Here is a 27,507-nt window from a genome sequence, read left to right on the forward strand (position 1 = left end):
AAATATTTTTGTATTGAAATTACGTATGTATATTAAAATATATATGTATTTACAGTCATGTGATAAAGATGGAGCGGCTCTCGAGAGGAATGCTTAAAGATTGATGAAGAAAGATTATCTCTTTGAAGATGAGATGTAATAAACTCAGTATTTGTGTTTGTTAATTATTACAATGTTTGGCATCTCAAGGATTCTAAGATGATGAGTGATGCTTAGACAGCCAAATATGCAAGGTATGTGACATAATGAAGGTGTTTTGATATATTAAATTATGGGTGAAATTAGAAAATTGAGGGATAATGAGGAAAAATGAATTTATTTTAGTGTGAGATTTGTATAAGCTTACAAGGACAGATGTTGGCTTAAAGAGGCTAAAGCCTGCATTTGTCATCTAAAAAAGAAAGTTGAACTAAGCTAGGTTATTGACATGCATATCTTTAAACCTGTACCTCCTCTATCCTTCTAATAGCTTCCTTCATCTTTGGTCTTTCATCAGAGTTATTTTCAGTGCAAGCAACACCAATACGGAGAAGTTTTAGCATCTGATTGCGTGAATTTGTGTCGTTTGATGACAACTCTGGATCGATCAACTCTACTTCCATTCCTTCGGAAACAGCAGAATGAGCCCATTGCACAACATCAGTACCACCCTTGCCATTGCTGTGATACTGGGCAGGGAACTTCCCGGTGATAACTTCAAGAATGATGATTCCGAGGCAGTAAACATCTGTCTTCTGTGAAACTTTTTGGTTTTGCACAAAGTCTGGGGTTTTGAATGCAAACAATGCCTGCACTGCAACATTCGGGTTCACCAGTGGCTGAAATGCATAGTCACTCAAAAGAGGCTCATACTCATCACTTAGGAGAACATTGCTAGATTTAAGGTTCCCGTGAGGCAAATCGTACGTGGAAAATTCAGTGTAAAGAAATCCCAACCCTCTTGCTATTCCCTTCACAATCCTCAAACGAATTGGCCATGTCAATTCAGAATGTGATAGACCTCTATCACCATGCAATACATAGAACAAGCTTCCTTTCGGCATGTACTCGGTGATCAGGAGCTTCTCCTCCCTCCTGTAGTGGTAAGCCAGGGGAGTGATGATGTTACGGTGTCGTATCCTGCCGAACTGCCTCATCTCGGCGTCGAACACCTCCTTCCCTATCTTATTCACCTCCCTCATCCTCTTCACCACCACGCACAGTCCGTTCGTCATCGCCGCCTTGTACGCCGATCCCAGCCCACCGTTCCCCAGCACCTCCGCTGCCGCCTTCATCATGTCCTGCAGCCCAAACACCCCCCTCATCTCGTTCACCATCACTATGTCCCCCCTCTTGTTCTCCCTCCTCTCACCCACGCTCCCCCTCACGCTCGCCACCTGCACCTCCACAGCCTCCTCCGCGTTGCTGTTCCTGCTCACCGCCGTGAACTCCACCCGCCGCTTCCGCGTCAAAAGCAGAAATAACAACGCCGCCACCGACGCCACCACCAGCACCACGATCACCTTCCTCCCCCACCCGCTCCCGTACTCCTCCTCTCCCACGCTGCTCGCCATCGAGTACGACGTGTCGGAAACCTCGCACGTCTTCACCAACGGCTTACCGCACAGACCTTTGTTTTCTACGAACGAGTCCACGGTGAACGTCGCCAGACTCTCGGGAATGGGCCCTTCGAGTTTGTTGAAGGAGAGGTCCAGCGATTTTAGCCGTTGGCTGAAGTTAGGGATCAAGCCCGAGAAGGAGTTGTACTCGAGGTGGAGTTCTTTGAGGAGGTCGAGCTGGGTTAGGGATTGGGGGATGGTGCCGTTGAAGCGGTTGCCGGAGAGCCAGAGTTTCTTGAGGGAGTTCAACGGGGTGAAAAAGTCGTTTGGGATTGGTCCGGAGAAATTGTTTTGGGTTAAAAGGAGGGACTTGATTGAGCCCAGTTTGTTGAACGCCGGGATTGGTCCCGAGAAGGAGTTGTTGATGAAGCTGAGAGTTCTGAGGCCGCGAATCTCCGCAAGGGCGTCGACGTCGATTGGTCCCGAGAGGTCCAAGTCGGAGAGATGCAGGCCCGTGATGACTCCGTTGAAGCAAACAACGCCTAGCCAGGTGCCAGAGCAAGGCGAGACGTTGGGGATCCATGAGGAGAGAGAGCGATCGCCGTTGACAAGGGACTGCTTGAGACGGAGGAGGGATTGGGTTTCGGTTGAAGAAGAGAGAGTGAAGAAGAGGTGGAAGAAGAGGAGAAGGAGGTGGTTGTGGAAGCGAACAGCGGCCATTGGGTGGTTGTCGGAACAATGGACCGCTGCTCGTAGAGACTAAGGTTGTTTGTTTTTTGAGAGGGAGGTTGGTATTGGGAAGGGAAAGTGAGGCGGGGTGTCATGTTGGAGTTTGGGTTAGTGTTGTTTTGGTGTTTGGGGGTGAGAGAGAGGAGAGAAGAGAGAAGAGAGGGGGATGAGTGATGATGGTGTGTTTTTGCCAGAAATGCCGTCGGAGATTCTAAGAATAGATGGATGTTGCACTGGACATGGTGCTCCTTTGGTTCCTTCCGATATGTTTGGAGTTCATATACTATTGGTTTGGGGCATGGAAACCCAAACTTGCCACATATCTTTCTCTACACCTTATTTCAATAGTTTGGTATCTATAATTATATTATTTTAACTTAATATACTTTTTAAAAAATTTAAAATAATATTAAAAAACAACCATTGGCTTATAAAAGAAAACAAGATTTCTAACACATCTTGGATGAAATTTACCATTTACAACACTTTCTAACTTCAATTTCTATTTTACATTGTTTTGTGACAATATTTGTGTTTTATTCCTCTAACTTTAATTAAGGTTTGAATTATGTGTTTACTTTTTTTTACGATAACAAAAAGTAATCAAATTATTATATTATTATTACAAAATTGAACATAAAGAATTTTTATAATTTTGATATAAATAGTTTTTATTTATTTTGTACGTAATTTTTAATTAAAAATAATAATTAAATTTAGAAAAATCTGTTGAGTAAAAAAATAATTAAAATTTTTAAAAATATTTTCTTAAACAGTCAAATTAGTAAAATAATTATTTTAATTTAAAAAAATTATTTAAAAAGTAAAATTAAAAAACAAATATAAATGTCTTTATATATATATATATATAATTCTTAACTTCTCGTCTTGTATAAAATTGTTTAAATCATCATTTAAGGAAGAAAATATCATTCAAGATGAAATTAATAATTAATGCATTTAGTAGGGTTTGTTTCAATTTAAAAATTCATTCAAATCCATGATAAATTTTAGGATATTTATGTTTTTCTCAGTTTAAATTAATTTATACTCGTCTTTTCTCTAAATCATGTATGTAATTAAGTTTGGTTAAATTTAAATATATAAAGAAAATAAACATAACTAATTTTGTTTATTTGATTGGGATCAATTTTGCAATTTTATTTATAATTTTTTATCAGTACATATGTTTTGCCTTATCATTCTAGTACGAGAATCTAATGTTATATAATAATTTCCTTTCATATTTCAATATAATTAAAAACTTATTCTATTCAATTTTTTTGCATATTATTAAAGAATTTATAACTAATTTACACACATTAACAACTTTCTTTTCTTTCTTTTTTATTTGAAAAAGAATAAAAAGAAATATAATAGCACAATATGTGATAGAACGTAAGACAATCAATATTACATCAAATTCAAAATATAAATATTAAAAAATTAATTACTTTGTATTATTTCTTTTTCAGTAATATTTTACCTTTTTTATATAAGGATCTTTTCATTCATATGTTTCCTCTCTCATATTTATAAACATAAACTAAATTAAACACATTAAACTTTCTTCTTGTATGATATTTCCAATACATGATAGTAAGTAAAATAATAAACGATATAGTAATATTTAAATGACTACTTTTAATTTAGTTAGGAACTAGAAAAGCAATAAAAAATAAAAAATACTTTCTTTAAAAGAATAAAAACTTGGTGTTGGTGTCAATTGTAAAGTTTACATTTAAAAAAAAAAAAGTACATATTTAAAGTAAACTGATAATGTAATACCATATGTTCATCCAGATCCATATCCTCTTTTCTTCAAACTATAGATAATAGCATTACCGCGTGAAAGCCTGCATTTTCGAGTTAAACAAATTTTACAATGCTTATAAAGTACTCCGAAATTGTATTTAGCTTTTGCTTTAGGAAATTAATAAAGGAAGAGAAAATGAAATTACCGAGAAAACGTTGCAGTGGCCAGGGTCAGCAAGGTGAGCCATCAAATTTTCAATGGGATCAGCTCCAACGTAAATAGCTTGAAACCAGAACCCTACAAATGCCAGCATTGCAAGTCTTCCATTCTTTATCTCCTTCGTCCTCAACACCATCACTGGTTCAGGTGACCCACGACCCCAGTCCATCGGGTCAAACCACAGCCCACCCGGGTACCCGACATCGGGCTTCGGGTTCGTAATGTGAGGCACTTTGGGCTCAATGTCAACGCATCCTGGGTTAAGCATGTCGGCCCATCTTCGACCCTCCACCCAGCCCATCAGGCCCATTTGCGCCACGAACAGCGTTGTGTGGTCTGTGAAGTACTCTCGCGCTCCAGCATCGTACCAGTTGAAGTTGTCAACGTAACCAAGTCTTTCCAGCAACTCCGGAACCAGAATTCCAAACACTGCAAGCATCGCCCATCTTCCATGCACTAGTTCCGCTTGAGCGAACCACTTTAGCAACTCTGGATCAGACCCTGACAAGACGCAGCAGACACAGACACAAACATAAAACAACCACATGGGTTTCAGTTAAACACAAGACAACATTGTAGAGCATACCTAATCCAAGAGGATCAAAACCGAAATCACCGGGAAGACTGCAGCAGACAGAAAATTGAAGCAATTAAGTGAAATTCTATTTATTAGAAATTAGAAACTTTGGTATGCATACCTGCCATCGAGCCACTCAGGAGGTGAACTACCAGGGAACCACAATGGTCTATCTGGAGGAAGTGGCTCACACACAGCTGACACTCCTTTTGTTGCATTTGCAGCTGTTCTTCTGCTCAAACCCAACCATGTCCCTGTTCTTTCGGCCAAATTAACCTTTTGACGTATTTCTCTGCATCCAAAGAAAAATACTCACACATGAGCAATATAATGGTGGTTCGAGTGGTTGAGCATAAAGGGAAAGACCTGTTTGGAAGACTTGACAATGCAGTGGAGGAAACTGCTAAAGCCATGAATCAGATGAGAGAAAGTGTTGTGTGAAATGGAACAATACAATACAAGGGTCACGTTTGTGTTTTCTGAGGCTTTATCTGCTATATCCAGATGATGGATAAAACATGAAACCATGGCCAATGGTATGTGAAACCCACACGTGGCGCGTATACAAGACTTTCATCGTAAGATAGATAATAAAACCATAATTTTCTAGACAGATATTTCATTATTTAACTTGATATTTTCTACAAAAAACATATTTATATAACTAAAATATCAACTAAAACTAAATTTCAAATAATTAAAGTTATCAAATAAAACTAAGAATTAATGAAAAAAATCTTTCAAAAACAAACTTAATTAATAACAAATCTATATAATACTCATATATATCATAATATAAACATATTTCAAGACAAATTCATATAATGCGAGGTATTGGACCAACCCATTCCTGAACTATTGAATTTAATTATTGAACCTTGTCCTCAATATTTGGATGAAGTGTTGGGCTTAAAAGTGGGTAGAACAATGAAGAGTGATTTGATTGTTGGTTAAGGCTGGGTCTAACTTGAACGAAAGGGGGTGTGGGTAGCAGTTAGACAGCCATATCTTCGTAGAATTGAGACATAGGTAACAAACTCTAATTTTTTATTTAAATTCAGAGGAAGAAAATTTACTTCTTAATAATGATAACATCGATTTCTATATATGTGAGGTTTTTAGGAGGGAAAACATAAGATGTGAACATGTTCATACAAGATATCATAATATTATTTCTAATATAAAATTTTAAGACGATAAATTAACGGAACATTCTTCATATATATTAGTGATTCACTTTTAAAATATAAAGGATTTGATTGAACTTTAAAAAAATAAACAAGTTGAAATTAAATATTTTAATTTACAAAGTATACGTAAGTCTGTTAATTAATAGCAAGTGCAATTAAAATAAGAATTGTGCATTTGACTTCCCACAAAATACAATTGCAGGAAATAAAATTTAAACAACAATTATTACAATTAAAATTGTGAATGATATATATGTTTTTCAATTGCTAGCAATTCTATCCATCACTTTCAAGTTTGTATTTGTTTTAACAAGTTCTACTGTTAAATATAGTGAAAATTATATATGGAATTAATCTCCCTTGTGTTAAATACAAACATAGGGTTCTCTGTTTATAATAGAAGAAATATGGATTAAGCCTAAAATACAAATAAGAAATAATAACAAACTAATTGAAAGATAAAGATAAAAGATAAAAGATATAATATTTCTAACATCTACTTTTTTACGTTTATCTTCCATACTCATTCTCAATCATCTTTTTCAGATCACTCAAATAATCATTAATGATGAAACTCCAAATGAAAAAGAGATTACTTAATTTTTTGTTTTTTCACTATATATATTTTTTACTAGCCTTCCATGACAACGTTATATTTATTTTACTAATTTTTCTCACATTGAAAATGGAAGAAGACATTACTCTTAATCGTCACATTTCATTAATTAAACACTATTCTAACACAATTAACAACACGAAATTTTCACTCAACATCCCAAAATTGAAGATAAAAAGACGGAAACTAACGAAAGCACAAAAGAACTTATTAAGTGGTTGCAATTATTATTATTTTTCCCATCCACAATATGTTAGGTTAACAAAGTAGATGAAAACGTTTTTAGAAGAAAACACTCATTAACCATCACATCTATATCATAAACATTTTTTTTTTCACAAAGACTTGGATGTTTTTTAGAACTTAGGAATACATGGTGTAAATGTGCTAAATAATTATACATGTGGATTACAATAGAGATGTACTATAAAGTACAAGTGTAATTTATTCTATACTAGTTATTAATTTCAAAATAGCGATTATAAATATATTTTATGTTCTAACTTAAATTCAGCTTACAAGAATTGAATCTTCAAAAGAAGTGTTTAACTGTAAAAATGTATCTAATAATACTAATCGGTCTCGATCACATGACGCAAACAAATTGCTCTCTAAGAAAACCAAGTTGCTTTGTCACTTTCACCATTACAACATCGAAGTTTTCTTATAATGTCAACAAGTGTCTTATATATAACATGTTGCAAGAAAACTCTTTTATTTAAGATTTTATATTCAGTATATATGTACATATCGACGTATTTATATAAGTGGTTCCAACGATTCCATCATGTAAAACTCGATTTGACTTTCTAAATAAAATAAACTACATTTCTTATGAACAAGACATTCACGAATTTGGTGAACTAACCTGCATGAAAATGTGTTGGACGAACTTCTCCAACATCCTCTACCTAGAAAATGGAGAAGATAATGGTATATACATATATATATATATATATATATATATATATATATATATATATATATATATATATATATATATATATATATATATATATATATATAATCTTTTATTTTCTTTAATTTATGAACAAATAACTAATATTTTGATTAAACTCCTTTCTAGATATATTTTGTTTTATCATTTAATCTATAATTTATGTACGGTAGAATTTCATACAGTTATTTCACATAAATATTTGCCAATCGTAGCTTAAATTTTTAATTTTGCAAAATTAAACTTTATGAAAGAAAAATTAGCTGTTTTAACTCATTGTTAATGTGATAACTATAATTGACATATATAAAAAATGTGTTAAACCTAGTCATTGATATTCTACTAAATAACCGGTACTATCATCATTAAACGTGACAACATTTTCTACTAACAATAAGATAATTGTCATTAATATTTAGCTAAATAAGTAATCAATACTATATTACGATTATTAATTGCGAAGCATGATGTTTTAATTTTATACAAAGGTATGTATTATCGTAATTGTTTCAAATCCTGAACCAGAAAATTGCAATTGTTGTATTATTGTCCCAAGAAACATCTTTCGGTTTCAGTTGCAATTGTTCTATCAGTGTGCAGTACTTGGCTTTGAATGCACTTCATCTATCATCACCCAATTCTGACTACTACTACTACAAACTTCCCTCCAAACCAACCCACGTAAGCAACTTAACGCGAACCCCACTTCCTTATTCAAAGCCCTCGACAGTTTTCGAAGCAACCCACGTAACGTAACCAGTTGCCAACAATGGTGGAGAATTCAGGGGTACTCGGCTGGTTCCTCCTCAACCCCAAAACGCCACCTTTCGCTTCTCACAAGACCCTCTTCGCGTTCCTTTGGGTGGCGGCGCTGGCCTCGCTTTTCGTCTGGCAGAGAAACACGATCAGCGGCTTTCTGGTGCTGGGTGGTGTTCCGGTGCAGCCACCGCCAAAGCTACGGCCGGTGGTTTTCTGTTTGACTGAGTTTGGTGGGGTTGGTGACGGCGTTACTCTCAACACTGAGGCGTTTGAGAGAGGTGTTAGGGCCATTTCCAAGTTGAGGAATAAGGGTGGCGGCCAACTCACTGTGCCACCTGGACGTTGGCTCACAGCACCCTTCAACCTCACCAGTCACATGACTCTTTTTCTTGCTCCTGATGCTGTTATACTTGCAATTCAGGTGGGGTTTTTTCTGTTCTTTTTCTTTCAAATCTCAATTCAATAGTAATAGTATAACCTTGATACCATGATAACAACACTGAAATGGTTTTGTACTTGCTAAAGATCAAGATAAATTATACTTGATATTGATGGAAAGAGTTCATCCGTGTGATGTAATGTGTTTCGAACTGGTTTGTGTCTGAAAAAGAGAAGAACTGTCATAAATCCCCACCCATTTTGTGGTGGATTGAGACTGAAAAGGAGAAAACAAAACAAAATTAGACAGAAATTGATAAAAGAAAAAAAAGGAGGCGAGGTGGAAAAAAAAGTAAGATAAAAATGAGATAGAAAAGAAAGTGAGTATACAATTGTAATTTTACCATAGAAGCTGTTACTATGACTAGGGCAGTCTAGCCACATTCTCGTCATATAATATGCATTCTGCTGCATTTTTATGACTGACCTTTTCAGTCCTACTGTTCCTCACTCACTTTATTAAATTAAAACTTTTTACTTACTTTTATATATGTGTTTTTGTGTGATGATTAACAGGACGAAAAGTATTGGCCACTGATGCCTGCATTGCCTTCATATGGGTATGGAAGGGAGCATCCTGGGCCTCGATATACCAGTTTGATCCACGGTCAAAATCTTAGAGATGTTGTCATAACAGGTCAGGATAAAAAAGTCATCATCTTCTCTTTCGAACAACACTTATACATAGTATCAAAATATAACCAAATCGTTATATGTTAAGGAGAATAAGGAAATTTGTCAATTGAACCTTTGATGTTAGAGTTTCAAAGAAAATAATATTGTCCAACATTTTGTGATGCCAAATAGTTTGAAGGTTTTAGTTAATGGATTACTGTATTTTATAACTTCTGCTTTTGGATACCAATGTACACCGTTTAGATATATTGTGGGAAACCAGTTTTAGTGTTTTTTAACTCATCATATACTGATCAGGATAAACAAAATTTTCTGATACAATACTGATTTCTTTTATTTTTGTTATACTTGCTCTCTATGTTTCTGTTGTTTACAGGGCATAATGGTACCATAAATGGACAGGGACAAACGTGGTGGACAAAATATCGGCAAAAGCTTCTGAACCACACTAGGGGGCCACTTGTTCAGATATTATGGTCTAGTGACATTGTGATCTCAAATATTACTTTGCGTGACTCTCCTTTTTGGACACTTCATCCGTATGACTGCAAAAATGTTACAGTGAAAAATGTCACTATATTGGCTCCTGTATATCACGCTCCAAATACTGATGGCATAGATCCTGGCAAGTGTGTCTTCTACTAAAAGCTACAACATATTTCATATCTTAACATGTGATGTGCTGGTCATTTCTATCCTCTGTTTGATTACACGTTCAGTTTGTTTTATTGTTGTATGAATAATATTCACAAGTCTCGGTTTCTATGAACAGATTCTTGTGAGGATATGTTGATAGAGGACTGTTACATAAGTGTGGGGGATGATGCAATTGCAATAAAAAGTGGATGGGATCAATATGGAATTACTTATGGAAGGCCTTCCAAGAATATAGTTATTCGAAACCTTGTTGTTCGATCTAATGTCAGGTAAAGTGAATTCCTAACTCAAGCCAACAAATAGGAAACAAAGCATAGCATATCTTGTGTTGTTGCATGTCATTCGGAATCTCATGTTGTCTTGATATTTAAATAGTTTGGAAAATTGTGTGTGTGAAATGCAACAGTGCTGGGATCTCAATAGGCAGTGAGATGTCTGGTGGGGTATCAAACGTGCTGGTGGAGAACATTCTGGTATGGGAATCAAGACGTGCCATGAGAATCAAGACAGCACCAGGAAGAGGTGGCTACGTGCGCCAAATAACTTACAGGAACCTAGTTTTCAAAAACGTGCGTGTTGGAATTGTGATAAAGACAGATTACAATGAACACCCTGGTGCTGGATACGATCCAAAAGCACTTCCAATACTGAGAGACATAAGGTTCATCAATATCCGTGGCCAAGGAGTTCGTGTGCCAGTTCGAATTCAAGGCAGTGAACAGATTCCAATAAGAAATGTGACATTCCAGAACATGAAGGTTGGCACAACCTACAAGAAGAAGCATATCTTCCAGTGTGCCTTTGTCCAAGGTCAGGTAATAGGGACCATCTCTCCCGCTCCCTGTGACAGCTTTGATCGGTACGATGAGCAAGGGCAGCTTGTTAAGCATGCTGCTTCGCAGAATGTCACAGACATAGATTATGAAATTTGAGGTGTCTTCTGCTCCAAACTCAAATAATGTCATACCTCTCGTGTGCGTGCATGTATATAAAGAGTTTGTTCAATGAAAGCATGAGAGGAAGGAAGTTGTTAGTTACTTTTCTTAGGTGATGAGTTGTATATAGGAAAATTTTCAGACGCTTATATAAATTTTCCAGAATTTCAAAATCGTTTCTGAGATAATGTTCTATGAAATGCAAGTGATTATACCTTCCAGAAGTCATGGAAGTTAGACGGATGCATTTGATTGAAAGTTATAACTAATACTTAAATCATAACTTTTTGAGTCAGATTATAATCATAATCGATAGCTTAAAAATGTTTTATCAGTGAACAGTTTTAAATTAAACAATTATATGTTAATTAATTATATTCAAAATCATATGATTATTTCCTTATGATTCTGAATAAAGAAACCATAATTAGCATGCTACATTTTTTTTTACACTTTGAAGGAGAACAGAAAGATAAGAATTCAGGTGTTTGGACCCGTACAATCCAATGCTTAAAAGGCTTTTTCTTCTTGCACCTCATACTTTCTACTTTCCGAATACACTCCACATATCTTCTTATACAATGATTAACTACTATTGAAGAATTTCAAAAAACAAACCCTACCTTATTTGCTTACCTCCATAGTTTTTTCCTCCAACGAGACTCCATTTCATCTCTGAAGAAATGTTGCTTATTTCAATAAATGTTTTCATACCTAATATCAATTCTGTTCCACATGTTTGTTTATAATAACTTACCAAAAACTACTTTATTTTGTAAAAAACAAATATTTCATTTTTGAAAGTTCTTTTGGATAGAATATAATACAACACCAAAGTAGTTTTTCTTACTATATTTGGTTAATAAATGATGGCAAACTCCTCCACGAGGACGCTATCAATAAACACACATTTTCGGTTAATTTTTTTAAAGCTTTTTCTTAAAAAAATATAGTTGTAAATTTTCTTATAAATAATAATTAGCAAGAAATTGTTATTACTTTTTTTTAAAATACACAATATTTTTCACATAAAATATTGTAGAAAATACCTACGAATTTTATAATTTTATAAAAGTAATTATCCAACAAAAAATATTTATCAATTAAAATTTTTAAGGAAAATAACAAAAAAAATGTTTTTTGTTTTAAATTTTTATAACAGACTTGTAAGAAAAATCTCATTAAATATAAAAAGTTCTAATAGTACGTACCACTTTATATTAATTTTAGTTTTAAATCTTCTAAATTATAAATGTCTTTGACAACATGTTTTTCTTACCAAAAACTCTTGACTACTTGATGAAGCCTTACTTGCCTATCTTTAACTACACACCTACCAAATTCAAGAAGCCATCTTGAAAATTATATAAAATCAGACGATAACTGAATAAAAATAATATGAAAAAAAAAATGGTAATCTCTAATGGGTTAGGTATATACTCTCATTTTACCGATCAGTTGAACATTTGCTTAGAAGTATTAGTCACGATCAAATCATGTCTAAAACACGAACAATAATTTTATGTTTGGTAAAGAATTTTAAAATTTAAAAAAAAAATGTTAAAGTTGAATTTTTTATTTTAATTTACATAAGACAGTTTCAGTTTATTAATTTCTTTTATTTGGATTTAATTATCACACCAAATAGAAAACTTAATAGTTCAGTGGTGCAAATTGTTGTGAATGCAATTGTGAGTCTAAATTCTACATTGGATAGAAATGAGAAAGTAGAACACCTTATACAGATGAAAGACTCATTAATTCATTGTCTTAAGGTTTTAGGTAGAGAGTGATGTCGATTCTTTATATGGTTGAACTCAGATTTCATTGATGTTTGTGTCTCCCTAATGAACGTAATAATATCAACTAAAAAATAATTATCAAAATATACAAGAAAATTCTTAAATAATGATAAATTTTAGTGACTAAAAATATGTTTAGAAACCAATTTCTTAATTAGAGGTCAATTTAGAGACTAATTGTTATTTTTTTAAAACTAGTTTAATTACTAAAGTTGAATTTATGTTATACTAACTGTGATCGAACTAAAAAATGTAAAAAAGATAAATAAATTTGTGGAATAAGAAACTACGAAAATTTTAAATCTATTTTTTTAAAATTAAATTTGACCTTTTTTTAATTTTAACTAATCAAATATTCTTATAAGTTTTAAAAACTTTAATTTGTTAATTATTTAACTAAAAGAAGATACTTTTGCCATTAAACATATTTAAAAATTAAGGAAATTTTCCACAAATAAAATATTATAAAAGGTAGACATGAGGGATATAAGAAGTTGCACATGATACAAGATTCTAGGAAGGACTTGTTCTGTAGAAAGACATAGTAAGAAAATGTTTTTAGGAGGGTATTTGTATATTCTGGTGGCTTCCAATCGAAGGAAGTAGTTGAGTGAGAGTTATGATTAGTTTTGAAGATAAGATTAAAGAAGGGTTTGATATAGCATGTGTTAAAAGTCAATAGATGATAATTGGCACGTGATGCAAAATGCAATGTTGATTGAAACTACAGCCTTTGACTTGGTTGCGTTGTGGTTGTGGCTGCCAACACCTAAACCAACCCAACATAGACGGCACCCTATTCTGGCTTTGTTTCAAGTTGACCTAATTAAATTCCCTCTCCACACAACCATCCAGTGGACTCAGTCCATTTGCAGATAATCTATTACTTGGGATCTTCTAGGGTTTCACATCACCTTCTCAACTATGTATCTTCAAAAAATAATAAAAGTTCAAAATTATTTTTTCTATAAATAAAATTTTGTAGACTTTTTCTACACTGATTAATATTTAATTTTTTCATAAATTTGAGTAATAGCAAGTTTTATATTTGTCAATTGAGGTTATACTGTGATGGTTATTATCTCATCATCTTATCATTTCTTCACGTGTTAAAGAAAATGAAATTTTGTAATTAATTTTGAATGTTTCACGTCGATCAAGAAAATAAATTTTGTAACAAATATGGTCATATTATCAATATCTGTTATAAAAAACACGGATACTCCCTAGACATAAGTTTCACAACAACAAAGTAGACATGTTCACAACACTGTTTTGTAAGAAGACAACGATTTCACACCATAATCAACTTCAACTCACAAGTCTCACTTCACAACAGTATCAAATCCTTTGTTCAAATAATCCAATGATCGAGTTCCCAAGGCCCAAATCAATCAAGCTGAGTTTGTGACAGCTTGCAGTCCACGATAAGTAATATTGTTTCTATTTTTCTTAAACTAGGATTAATCTTTAAATTTTAGATTCTAGAGCAACAGACCACATATGCATTTCTTTAGATAATTTCTCCTCATATCATAAAATTTAGCGCTGGAGATAGTTTAATAAACTGTACTAAATTACAGTTATTTATATTATAATATACTTAAAAAAAACTAAACTGATGTATATTAGAAACTAATTAAACTATTTTTTAGTTCAGTTAGAAAAACTGAACTTTATATCAGTTTAGTGCAGTTAATTGTATGAACTGCTTGTCTTATTAACACTGATTTTGTCCATTGTATCATCTGCAACCGCGAAATTGCATCATGTTCATTTCTAATTTCTTTATAACGCATGGTCAATTGCAATAAAAAATTATCTCTGAAATTTTCATTCACATGCACGGCTTTCCTGCAAAACAATTAGCGAAGATAATTCAGTTTCGTTTTTGCCTAAAACTTAGTCCGAAAGTGTTATTTATGAATCCGCAAAGATAAAATGGAATGAAATAAACCAACCTGAGATCTACATAACTAGATTGTGCAACCGATCCTATCCAAAATTCACCCCTCATTTCAGCCTCAAATTTGTTGAGATCAGCAAGGGCAGACATGTCAGAGTTGAAGGCAATAATGGCGGCCACCAACGAGGCCGAAGCCAATTTCTCCCATTTCCTGAATTTTGCATTGGCAGCCATTGTACTACAACCAGCACTCTTTCTTCTTTCTTCAGAGTTATCTCTGTTTGAGTTCAATTGACAGGCAACGACAAAGGGCTTTGAATGAGAATCCAAAGTAAGGAATGCAGGAAAACTTAAACCTTATCAGTTAAATTTTGTGTAGTTAGCAGTGCAGTTTAGTTTTTACTATAGTTTAAGAAGTTCAGTTCAGTTTATCTGAACTACTTTTAAGTTTAGTTCAGTTCAAAAGAAATAGTTTGTAGTTCAATACAGTTTTCATCAATATAATTCAGTGCAATTCAGTTTGCCCAGCCCTAATAAAATTCATCTTATTTCCATTACTTTACATAATGCACACATCATCAAAGCTCATTATTTTGGTACTGTCATTTTTAATCTTATTAGTATCCAAGACTATCACCAATTTCAATTGTCATCTCATTTTATCTTCTTCTGGTCTTGAGACACAAGATGTTCAAACCAAAGAGAGGATTGGTTTGATTAAACCTCGAGGCAGTTTATACATTTTTCTGCACCTTCAATTGTTTATGTTAAAATAATTCTTGTAATATTCCTATTCGTAACATAAGGCATTCTCACCTAGGACATCCGAATAATAGTATAGATTACAAGTTTTGCGATCTAAATATTAGTACATTACCAATGATAATATTGATGTTTGTGATGCTTACCATTGTTCCAACAAAGAAAACTACCATATTCTCTCAACACATTTATCTTCGACATAAGCCCTAAGACATCTTGCTTATACCAATATATAATATGTTCCCTAAGTTTGATTGTGTTCAAATTTCTCTATTCAAACAGTTGACACAAGGACATCTAAACTTCGCTTCATCACTTTACCGTTATTATGTTGCACAAATTATATAAACTCTCTTACTCATTTCACATACCTAGCACTGATGCATGATGAATTAGTCTAATCTCAATCTATACGTATATATACTGAAATTGTTCACACAATTTTAGTAATATTGAATGATCACTTTGATTGTTTTTGTATTCAAGGTTTGATCATGTCTCATTCAATAAGATTCACTTTATTTAGTTTATTGTACATATCAATTTTAAACAACATATCTTAAATTTCACAAAATTTTATCAACATTTCGCATTGGTCTTCACGTTACACAAAATGAAGGTGATTATAAACCACAATCAAATATGCACCCAAAGATCAATACAAAACACAGTTGCAAATATTCATGAATTTTAAAACATTTATATTAAAATTTATATACAGTAATAAACTATTATAAGTGATTAATCTTCTTAAATATCCCAACTAACAATTGAAGATTCAATATTTATAAATTATTAGTACTGCAAACTCTTATATTCATTTTTTAAAAAGTACATTTCTTCAAACTTAGAGATAATAAATAATTTTTGTATTGAATCTCAAACGGGAAACTAAGGCTAACTCAATTCAACAATATATTTAAGCATACAATTAATCACATATTCAACATAAAAAAAATAACCTATTATAAAATTATAGGCTCTTTTTAAAAATAAATTTTAAAGATAATAATAAGAATCTAGGAGTGTGAAAAGTAGACAATACTGCAGAAGGATGCAACTAATTGCATTTTGGAAAGGTCCACAATTCCATCAGAAAGATGTAGTACTTGGACACAAATAACATATATTAGTCTCAGGAACAAACGTTAGTAAAAAAATGCATAAAAAAATGAAAAGCATCGCGCTTACCACGACGGAGAAGAAGAACGACGAAACCGAATAACAAATGAATGTGTGGCACAATGGTGACAATGACGAACGAAAAGGTTGGCAACGTCGAAGCAGTGACAGTGACGTTCATGTTACAACTAAAGCAAAATCAACATATAGCTTTGGTTAGTTGTATAACTGAATCCATATTCCTTTTTTAAAAAAAAGTTTTAAAATATTTTGAAAATTTTGTGAACTTTTATGCTTCGGTTATTTGTTAACTATGTCAAAAAAGTATATATGACTTCGTTTTTTTTAGAAATAAGACCTATATGTTTGCGAAATTCACAAAAATGTCATCACTCATTTTATGTTATAGTTTTATCTAAACAAAGCCTATCAAGCGTGTTAAAAGACTAATTTTGTACTAGTGTATAGATGAACGTTTATTATTATTATTAGTAGTAGTATTAGTAGTAGTATTAGTATTAGTATTAGTTATACTTGTTATGATTCATTACTTTAGCTTAAAGAAATCAATATTAAAATAAAATTACTTATTTTTAATTAATTTGTTATAAAAAAAAAAGAGAAACATATCTGCATAGTTCTGAAATTCACAATATGTTAACGGCAAGATCTCATATTTCACAATTAGAGTGTTCTCAATGAAAATATATTGTTTTAAATGAAACACCTTAAAAGAAAGAAGAAAGAGAATGATATGCCGGTTTAAATAATTACCATCATAGAACGTCGAATTCAATGGGGGCTTCGACGTTCTACAATTACATTTATTTACAAAAATGTCATTGGTCATTTTTAACGTTGGCTATTCAATAGTTGGACGTTGAACGCGTGACGTTATACGCTGTTTTTGCACTAGTGAGTTTTATTGATATCGTATTTGAAGTATTATTTATTTTAGAGTTTGATAAATTTATTAATATGTTGATAAAATTTTTTGAAAATTAGTTTAACCACGTCAACTTAAAATACTTTGAAATTTTTTAATCTTAATTAATAATAAATTAGAAACATTAAATCATATTATCAATTTCAAGATTAAAACTTTGGATATTGTAATATATACATAAACTTAATTCAAAATGAAGTATGTATTGAATAAACTAATCTTATGTATAAGTGTTGAGTTGAGAATATGAAAATAAAACTATTATGTTCAACATACTTATAAGTTAAACTTCACAAACATGTTATAACACTCATAATTTAAAAGTAATAATAAGGTGCATAGAAAGTATATAAAGAGCTATAAGAGTTCTAGATAAAATAAAAAGGTTACAGAAAAATGTTGGAAATAGAATGGATAAAACATGTAATTAGTCATAATATATTATAGTCATTTGATTAGTTGTTTGCATAGGAACTAATATTGCTATAGATGTTTATGTTCTATAATTCATCATATTTTTAGAAAATTACAAAATAAAACTAAAACTACTCATGAACCAAACTCACATCTTATAGCAATTGAAATTCTTAGTGAACTATGATGTTTTGCTTCATGGTTTGTTAATTTATTTTGTAAAATAGATATACATTCAAGCTAGAATGATTCTGTTTAAGAAATGACTATTAATATTGTACTTCGTGTTTTATTATTGTTTTATTATTTGCGGTGGTTAATTAGTTTTTTATAAGAAGCATTGGTTAACACAAAGTTATCATTGAAACAAAAGACGCCTGTTGTTTTAAGAATTTCTTAACCATAAATGACGCGTTGTTGTTTAATAATTTCTTAACCATAAATCACGCATGCATGTACCATTAGAGTATTTAATTATTATTTGTCGAACTTGTTTTGAAGAACCTCTTTAATTCATGTGTGCATCCTTTAATTATATATCTCTTTTTTAGTTGTTTACTGACGTGAGAATAATTCTCTAAAACTTTATTTTGCTAAACTAATATATAGGTTTAGTTTTGCATAATTGGCCAATAAAAAATATCAATAGAATGACTTTGAAGAATTTTCTATGAAATTAATTCTTAAAATAGTTATGATAATGTAGAACTTATTATTCATACATTATTATTTAAAAAAAAATCACCTGAGAGAATCTCTCTCCCTCTTTATATATTTGAAATGTAGGTCACTGCATTGAATATTATAATATTTAAATTTTGTGAACGTGACGTGAAACTATATACTTAATATGGTGCAGCATATAATGTTTTAAGTGGTAGGTTTGACTTTTCATTTATAGATGTAGCAGGGAAAACTCTCAATTTTCAATTTTTATTTTTTCACATCTTAAGTAATTAAATAGTTTTTAATGGTGTCTCAATTGAATATGTTATATTTGAAGTTGAATTACACCAAAATAAAATAAATAAAACGCATACAATACAATGGATTTCTAAAATTAGGGAATTTTCTTATGGTTAAAAAAATCACAAAAATTAAGAAGATACAAACTTATAACTAATGAATAAAAAAGGAATAAATTGCTATTTAACCTAAATATTTTATAGTACATTTGTTTTGAAGTTACTATTTCTTGGTTTATTTTAAATTATCATAACTTAAGAGCAGTTGATGTCAAATATATAGTTTATAAACATTTTTCTTTCTCAATTTACTTTCAGTATCTTCATAAGATAAAATTAGGAAAGAGTCAATAATCTTCAAAGTAAAAAATATCTTAAAAAACCTTAAAAAAATAAAATTATGGGTAAGAAAACAAAATTAATGTATGACTTATAGGTGAAAATATAATAACCTTAACAATCAGATTTATAAGAAGAAAAATTATGTAAATGTATGACTTATAGGTAAAGATGTATAATTATATTGCACATATAATTGATTATATTATTGAAAAATTATTGTTTTAAAAGACTAGTTACATACATAACATAACGGATTATTTTTTTATTTTTTAATAATAATAACAATAATAATAATAATAAATTAACAAAGTTATTAATTAAATTGCTTTACACTTATTTATTTTTAGTCTTTTTTATCTACTTCATTAAATGTTCTATCCAATTTTATAAAAATAATTAAACTTAAATTCACTTTTTTAAACTTTAAATCATCTTAATTTGTTTTTCATTCTCTCTCGTTTTCCATCATTCAAGGAAAATATATATCATTACTATCTTTATTATTAAAACCAATATATTTAACTCAAAATATCGTAAAATATTATGATTTTACACAAATTTTCATTTCTAATATCACACTATATTAAGAATAAAAAAAATACTCGTGTCGACAAATATTTACAAATAAAATTCATAATGGATAATTAGTGTATGTGAGTAACATATAGTTGATATTTTAATTTCGGTTTATAAATGAATTAGATACAGATATCATATTAACCGTACCAACTAAAATCTATTAAAATTTAATTTATATTTTATTAAATTAAATTAAATTAAAATTAAAATTAATTTATATTTTATTGAATTAAATTTAATTAAAATTAAATTTATATCTATATTTAATTTATATTATATTAGATATTATTTTATAATTTTATATTAGAATTTATAAAATATTTTTTAAATATATGCGTATATCTACATATACCTATGGTTTTAAAATATATGTAAATATTTTTTAAATGAGTATTAGAAAATTAATAGAACAAGTAATAAGTGAATTTTTGTTGTTGCAAATAACAGCATAAATACAATATTTTTACTTTTTGGTAAATCAGATTGGGTTAAATATGTTTTTAGTCCCTTAACTATCAAGTGATTTTGGGTTTAGTCCCTATTCGAAAGTTTTGTTCATTTTAATCCTCTTAGTTTTGAAACTCTTATAATTAGTCCTTAAAATTGAACGACGTTAACTTTTATTTAATGTGGCAAACGGCAAGCTCATGTGTGATGCCACCGTGTGCCACTCTTTTTTTTCTCTTTTACTCTTCAATGGAGCAGCGTCCACCGCCTCCGACAGCCACCACCACATCGGCCTTCACTGCCGTTGCCTGAAGCAGCCTCCTGTTAGTAGAAGAAATCCATCCGGCCAGACAACACCATCACCACCACCAGCATTGCTCTCCTCGGCCAAGAGCTTTCTGTTTTGGCCAACGTTATTGTCTCGGAGCTTCGTGCTCTGTTCGAAGTTGGCAATGTCGGTGTCGGTCACCTGAAACTCCCCTTTCTCCTTCCCAAACACTGCTTGAGTTATCATGATGATGTTATGGAAGTAAAAGGAAACAAACCATTTAGATAAAACAAATAAAAGAATTATCCCACAAATATTCACATTCATAGTCTTTAACCAACAGACACACAATTTTAATCTTAAAGATCACTACCCAAAAAATTAGGGTTTCTGATTTTGGGGGAATGTTGCTTCTGGTGGGAGAACAAGGTTTCTCCCTCTCCTTCACGGTGACTTCACATAGTTTAGGGAGGAATTCCTGATCTGATTTTTGTTTTTGCTTCTTTGGTTTCCTTGCAGGTTTGTGTTGGCTCTATGCGTGAAGGGAAAGCTTTTGCACCGCAAATGAAATGGAGGTTGCGCGAGAAGATGGATTCGCAATTAGGGTACCTGAATTGGGATCTTGGTTTCTCTGTTTAGGTTTCTGCGTTGAACTCACCGTTGTTGATGGCAGCCTGAGGTTGCGTGTGAGAAACGTCGTTGCTCGCGATCTGAGTTCTTCTTTTGCAGGTTTCTGGAGGTTGAAGCTTCCTGGAGATGGTGGTTATGGCGCATTCGCGACGGCTTTGCAGCGACCATGATGGTTATGCGTGTGACGGCAACTCGCAGTTCGTTAAGGCTTTGCGGCATTAACGGTGTGGGTGGTGGCGGCACAGTTGCGGCACAGTGTTAGACGCGGTGGACGCTTCTCCATTGAAGAGTAAAAGAGAAAAAAAAACGTGGCACACGTGGGCTCGTCGTTTGCCACAACAAATAAAAGTTAACGCCGTTCAATTTTAAGGACTAATTATAAGAGTTTCAAAACTAAGAGGACTAAAATGAACAAAACTTCCAAATAGGGACTAAACCCAAAATCGTTTGATAGTCAAGAAACTAAAAACATATTTAACCCAAACAGATTTATTATTTATAAAATTTAAACCTAAGTAAAAGAATAAATTTCATTTAAAGTAAATATAATTTAATGTTTATTATATTATATGTGTTGTCAACTACAACAACAACATTTAAATAAAAATGAATGTAATTAAAATTTAACATTTATTTTTTTCCAAATTCACTTTCATATGTTACATCTTTACTTTCTTAATTGAATAAGTTTTAATTAAAATAAAGCTCGATTAATATATATATTATATAGAAAGTAAAATTTTGTGGTTTGACGATTTATATAGTTTTATAAGTCTTTGAAAATCGTAATCTTGATCTGAAATTTAACTAACAATGATGAGTATCATTTGACAGCAGCCATATTGAGAGATGTAAAAATTCCTTGGAACAAATACTATACTATCTTAACCGGGTTTCTCGCTTCTTTATTAGTTATTTCAATGTTATATTATATTGCTTAACACAACAGAAAATTGAAGAGGTGAGAAGCATGAAAAGTTTAGCAATGGTGAAAAAGAAAATACAAACATGGAAGTGGGTGTAATGACGTTGCAATGTTTGTTTTATAAAGAGTAAAGGAGCATCTGTAGCGGTTATGAATGTCACGCATAACACCAAAAGAAGATTAAAAAAAAGTCATGAATTTCACGTGGATGGGTGAAAAGAGTAAACAAAAGGACACCACCCAATTCAAATCAAGAATTAATAATGTTAAATTGAGGTTGCCCTGTCCCAACTTGGAACAAAGCGTTCAAAACCAAAACATTTTCTATCAAATCCATTTTTTATATTGAGAATGTTTAATTTCTAGTCATCGTAATAGAAGGTTTTATTTATGTTATAATTTTGTAAAGGGTAAAATGATTTAAAATAAAAAAAAATTAAAAAGAGAATAGAGACAAAGTTCTTCATTGTTCTTTAGAATGACTCAGTCTTAACCCGTGACTCCATAATTCTTTTACAAAATTCAACACTCCTTGCAAACCACATGCTCCAACCACTCCTCAATAAATTATGATTATTCTCTTAAAAAAGAACATAAATTATTAAATATATAAATTATAATAAAATATATAATGAAGATACCGATAAAAACGTAAATAAAACTGCGCGTTCTGAAAAGCCGTTTGGTCTTGCCACGTGTTATTTTATTCTGCGGTTGCGTGAAGTGGTGTGTAATGCGCGCATCCTATCCTAGAACTTTCCTTGTCTCCTCATTTTCCACACGGAATTTCATTGTCGACTTTTCACTTTCAAATTCGTAGCACTCTACTCTTCTCTTAGTAATGTGAATGAGTTTTGTTATGCTATTGTCCAACATCATGAGTAGTTACGATGGTTTTAAATAATTCGATAAATTAACATTTCAAAACTTGTTTTAAATAACAATATGAATTTGGTCCTCATGTTTCTAATAAATAACTTTTTTCCCATTTTCAAGAAAAAGACATTTAACCTCTTAGTGATTTTATTTAGCATTAAGATGGTAATATTGTCTCCTTCACACGTTATACTAAATTGGTTGTTTGTTTTAAATTGATTATGATCATTTTACATTAAATTTCACGGAGGAATTTCATTGCAGCGAGATGGTAATAAATTTCATTATTTCTTTCATATTTATTTTTAAAGAAAAACCTTATCCCTATCTTCGTATTTACATATTTATATTTAATAGATAAACATTTTTATCTTATCCTAGTTTGATAATGAATTGTATCCATCTTCATATTGGTATATATTTCATATTAAAGTACTAAATAAACATAAAATAAACAAATATTATTAAATATGTATCTTGTTAGAAATAATTTGATATATAATTCAACGAAATTTAAAATATATATATATATAATTAAAAATATGAAAAAAAATGAAAAGTCCTTAAGTGAACTATTTAGGATAATGAAATTTGTTTTAATAAGAGAAAAAATATTTTAAAGATGTAAGTAAATTTTATAAGTATAAAACAAGTCAAACAATTAAAAGAAAAAATGTAATAAGAAAAGTTATATATATATATATATATATATATATATATAAAATAAACTGTAGATATTTTACTAATTTAAATAAGACGAGATAAGTATTAGAGTGGGTATAGAAATGGGAACGGGCTCGTCTCCAGACTTGTAATAACCTTAAAATTTTACTTTCTATGGACACTTATATTTATATTTAACATGTTATAAGTCACATGGTATAATAACTTGTCGATAACCTTAAACGAGGGATGTTTGCGGATAGCCTATGTGTTACGCCATCAAGTTTATGCACATCGAGGACATATGCACTTTTCAGAAGAGACAACAGGAGGAAGTTGTAGCCTCTGATGGAGAAAGGAAGGATGAGAAGAAATCGATTGGTGGAGGAGATAAAGGGGACGAGTCTAGGCCCAAGGACCTCTCCTGGGAGTCTAAGTTTAACCAGTACACCCCTCTGAACGCGTTAAGGGAAAGAATCGTGGATGAGACGTTAAGTGCGGATCTCCTGTTCCGATCAAGAAGAAACCAACCCTAAGGAACATTGATGAAAAGAAACATTGTTAATGCCATCAAAACCTTGAACACACTATGGAAGAGTTGAGATATGTCACCTTTAGAAGTACGTTAAAGTAGAGCAAACAAAAAAGTTTTCATCGAAAAAAAAGTCTCAATTGTCTTCACTATGAAATGATCACCACTGTCACAATTAACGCTGAAGCAAAATAGGAATCTTGACCATTCGTGCATGTTCATATAAAATCAATTTAGATATTAACATTTTTCAGTTGAATTTTTTTCATATTCATACAAAAGTTTTACTACTTGTTATTGAAAGTAACTTATTCTCGCTTGGTAAGTTATATAGTATTTATTAATAGGAAAATGTTGAGCTTGAATATGTATCTGAGTATATTTATTCTAAATGTATAAAGTTGTTTCTATATTTGTTCTTAATATCTAGTGAGTATGAAATGTGTTTGTTTATTTTATTCAAATAATACACTTACACAAGTATTTCAACCATGTGCATGGTTGTGCACTCAAAGAATCTTAACAATCTAATACATGTACTTTACCATATGTAAGTGATGAATATTTAATAATTATAATTTAAAATTATGACATTATCAAATATTAAAACAATACACACTTTAATTTCAAGTAATAAAAAAAAATTGTAGGAATTTACTCTTTTTTATCTTTTTTATTCAATCTCAATCAATGAGTTTAACTTATTTTTTGGAATCTCCTAAAAATAATATTTGAAAAATAATATCCATGATTAATATAATTATTTTAGAAAAGTGAGTATTAAATTAAGACAGTAACCATGAGTTTGTTATCAACTCATCACATTAAATAGAAATAGTTAAACCTATATCTAGCATTGTGAGCTTCAAAAGACAGTAAAATAAAACGTGCTAAATTTGGAACATATTTAATGAATAAAGGAAACAGTAACATCAAACACGAGAAGTTGCATTGGTAGGTTTACGAATTTATATATCTTTAATGAAATACTGTTTTCTCATTTATCTAGGAAAGTGTGTTTCTACTCCTTCTTTTTCTATAATAAAAGAAAATATTGTTTTTTTTAATTTTATTATTGTAATGAATGGTTATCGGTGATCGGTGATCGGCGGTAAACGGTGTCCTAATATGATTTTGGATTATGCATATCGGTCCAATATGGATAACATGTCAGAACCGAGTTCAAAGTTCTCTATACATTTACAGAAATATCCTTTCTAAAATCTTTAAAAGAATTCTTTTACACCAACCTCACACATCCTAAATTGGATGAAGACCCTCTATTTCCATCTTTAACTATTTATTCTATTTCATTGTATATTTTAATTAATGTTTTAAATATGAAAAGAAAAATATCTCTATGATAGAGATGTTAGAGTTAAATTATTTTAGTAAATAAATATGAATGTATCCTATATATATTTGTTTATTTATTAACAACAAACCGAGTAATAGAGTGAAAGAAATAAATGTTATTTAAGTACTTATATAAATTAACTGATAGTTAAAGAACAAGGTGGCTCACACAATGAAAATATAACTTATAGTTGTTATTTGGATGACTATAATTGGTGTGCAGTGTTAATAATACTCAGTCCTCAATATGCTTAACCAAGATAACCAAAAGACATAAATATTGAATACATCCATGTAGAAGACTATAATTTATTACCTAAGGATCATAATTGTTTATGCTTAAAAATCTCACAAATTGATCATCTAGTTGAACATACAAACTAAGCTTGAAAAGTAATATGCAATATTATATAGTCAATTATGTCTTTATTTTTGCATTGTTGGTCCAAATTTGTGGTATAAATTAAATAACACAATATTATATTTGAAAAATTATAACCATTTTATGATTAGATTTTAATAAATTAAAACTTGAATTTAAAATATTATAAACATATTTTCTCTCCCTGAAATCAAAACCCTAAAAATGTTTTGAATTGAATGGCTTGTTAATTTTGTTTCACTACAATTTTTTTTATTATGATGTATAACTTTTGGTAAATGTTTTAATCACAACGAATTTGTCACTGTATATTGTGATTATTGTAGTAGTTAAAAAATATAGTGGATAAAAGAATGACTTGTTAAATGAATTTTCTGTTATTAATTTTAAAATGTTTGATAATTTGTTTTGTAAGTTAAATGATTTGGCCATCATTTAATAATATATATATATATATATATATATATATATTTATTTATTGTTATATATAATTTCAATTTAAATTTATTTTTTCATCAACTAAAAATATTCTATAATGTGTAAAATATTTACCAGAAAATAAAAAATAAATATTAATTATATTAGTAATAAATAATGAAATGACAAATTATAAAGAGTTGATAAATAAGGTAACGTAAAAAATAATTTGAAATAATGGATAAACAACTCAACCATTTTCAGTTCAATTTATTTTTTTTTCTTGTGAAAATCTTAAAATTTTATTTTTCATTAATTGTTGGGACGTCGCGTTGTCTTTTTATTTCTCTTTCCTACATTTACCCACTTAAAGTAAGGACACTCATTCAACAATTTTCTGATATAAATTCCAATAATTGATACACTATGATTTGATTTAAGCAGTCTATTGAATCAGTCAAACAACTGTTGAATTTTTCGTATCCTCTCTTATATGTGACATACTGAAGTTCTATTGAATAAGTCAAACTCCTTCTTGATTAGCTTAATTAATTACTATTAGGATATATAAATTTTTATAAAACCACATTTTAACAGAAAATTAGATGACAAAATATTGTCATCTTATAAAACATTATAGTTTCTTTTCAAAATGAAAATCACATGTTAAATTTGACTCTTTCATCAAATAATCATTTATAACTTTAAGGAACGAGCTTGATAACATTCAACATGATACTTTTGTGTATTAATAATTCATATTATTTATACTTAGTTAAATGTTTATATTTTCCTCTCATAACAATAATAACATTTGTTCATAGGATATGTATTATATATATATATATATATATTTATTGTAAAATCTTTTCTTCATGTTTGTTAAAATTATAAAAGTAAAAGCCATTCAATTTTCTTTTCATCGTAGTTCTTTTTAATAGTATATGAAGAGAGTTATCCACTTTGGAAGCTTAATAAAATTAGTACGATGAGAAAGTCGAGTTGAAATAATATTTTTAAAGGTTGAGATGAATTAGTTTAGATTTAAATTTATGAAAAATTAACAAGTCGATTTAAATCAAAAAGTTAATTCGAATCGATTTAGACTTAAATCAAGTTAAATTGATTTGAGTATGGTTAGACTTAAATCAATTATGTTCAATGT

The 27,507-nt window shown here is 30.6% G+C and overlaps 2 protein-coding genes and 1 pseudogene across 2 annotated transcripts; 1 reads left to right on the forward strand and 2 right to left on the reverse strand.

The window, feature by feature from the left end:
- Nucleotides 1–238: 238 nt before the first annotated feature.
- On the reverse strand, nt 239–2,374 carry LOC124829292 (pollen receptor-like kinase 3 pseudogene; annotated as a pseudogene).
- A 1,565-nt stretch (nt 2,375–3,939) lies between these two features.
- Nucleotides 3,940–5,342, reverse strand: LHCA6 (PSI type II chlorophyll a/b-binding protein (Lhca2*1)). Its single transcript, XM_088105895.1, has 5 exons — nt 5,186–5,342; nt 4,941–5,111; nt 4,829–4,866; nt 4,229–4,743; nt 3,940–4,123 (listed from the first exon to the last, which is right to left on the reverse strand). The coding sequence occupies exons 1-5, from the start codon at nt 5,230–5,232 to the stop codon at nt 4,109–4,111; spliced, it is 786 nt and encodes a 261-aa protein (XP_087962021.1). The 5' UTR covers nt 5,233–5,342; the 3' UTR covers nt 3,940–4,108.
- A 2,782-nt stretch (nt 5,343–8,124) lies between these two features.
- LOC124829282 (putative polygalacturonase) lies at nt 8,125–11,113 on the forward strand. The gene is made up of 5 exons (XM_047302759.2): nt 8,125–8,763; nt 9,297–9,417; nt 9,793–10,041; nt 10,189–10,342; nt 10,480–11,113. The coding sequence occupies exons 1-5, from the start codon at nt 8,353–8,355 to the stop codon at nt 11,003–11,005; spliced, it is 1,461 nt and encodes a 486-aa protein (XP_047158715.1). The 5' UTR covers nt 8,125–8,352; the 3' UTR covers nt 11,006–11,113.
- The last annotated feature ends 16,394 nt before the right edge of the window (nt 11,114–27,507 follow it).

This window comes from Vigna umbellata, chromosome 2 (genome assembly GCF_029865625.1).
Source record: "Vigna umbellata cultivar VRB3 chromosome 2, Vumbellata_1.0, whole genome shotgun sequence".
Taxonomy (NCBI): Eukaryota; Viridiplantae; Streptophyta; class Magnoliopsida; order Fabales; family Fabaceae; genus Vigna; species Vigna umbellata.

Coding starts and splice junctions, on each gene's coding strand:
- LHCA6 (XM_088105895.1), bottom strand. CDS start 5,232: ATGGCTTTAGCAGTTTCCTCCACTGCATTGTCAAGTCTTCCAAACAG. Junction 5,112..5,185: donor TTGTCAAGTCTTCCAAACAG/GTCTTTCCCTTT, acceptor CTTTGGATGCAG/AGAAATACGTCAAAAGGTTA. Junction 4,867..4,940: donor CCTGAGTGGCTCGATGGCAG/GTATGCATACCA, acceptor TGTCTGCTGCAG/TCTTCCCGGTGATTTCGGTT.
- LOC124829282 (XM_047302759.2), top strand. CDS start 8,353: ATGGTGGAGAATTCAGGGGTACTCGGCTGGTTCCTCCTCAACCCCAAA. Junction 9,418..9,792: donor TAGAGATGTTGTCATAACAG/GTCAGGATAAAA, acceptor TGTTGTTTACAG/GGCATAATGGTACCATAAAT. Junction 10,343..10,479: donor GTTGTTCGATCTAATGTCAG/GTAAAGTGAATT, acceptor GAAATGCAACAG/TGCTGGGATCTCAATAGGCA.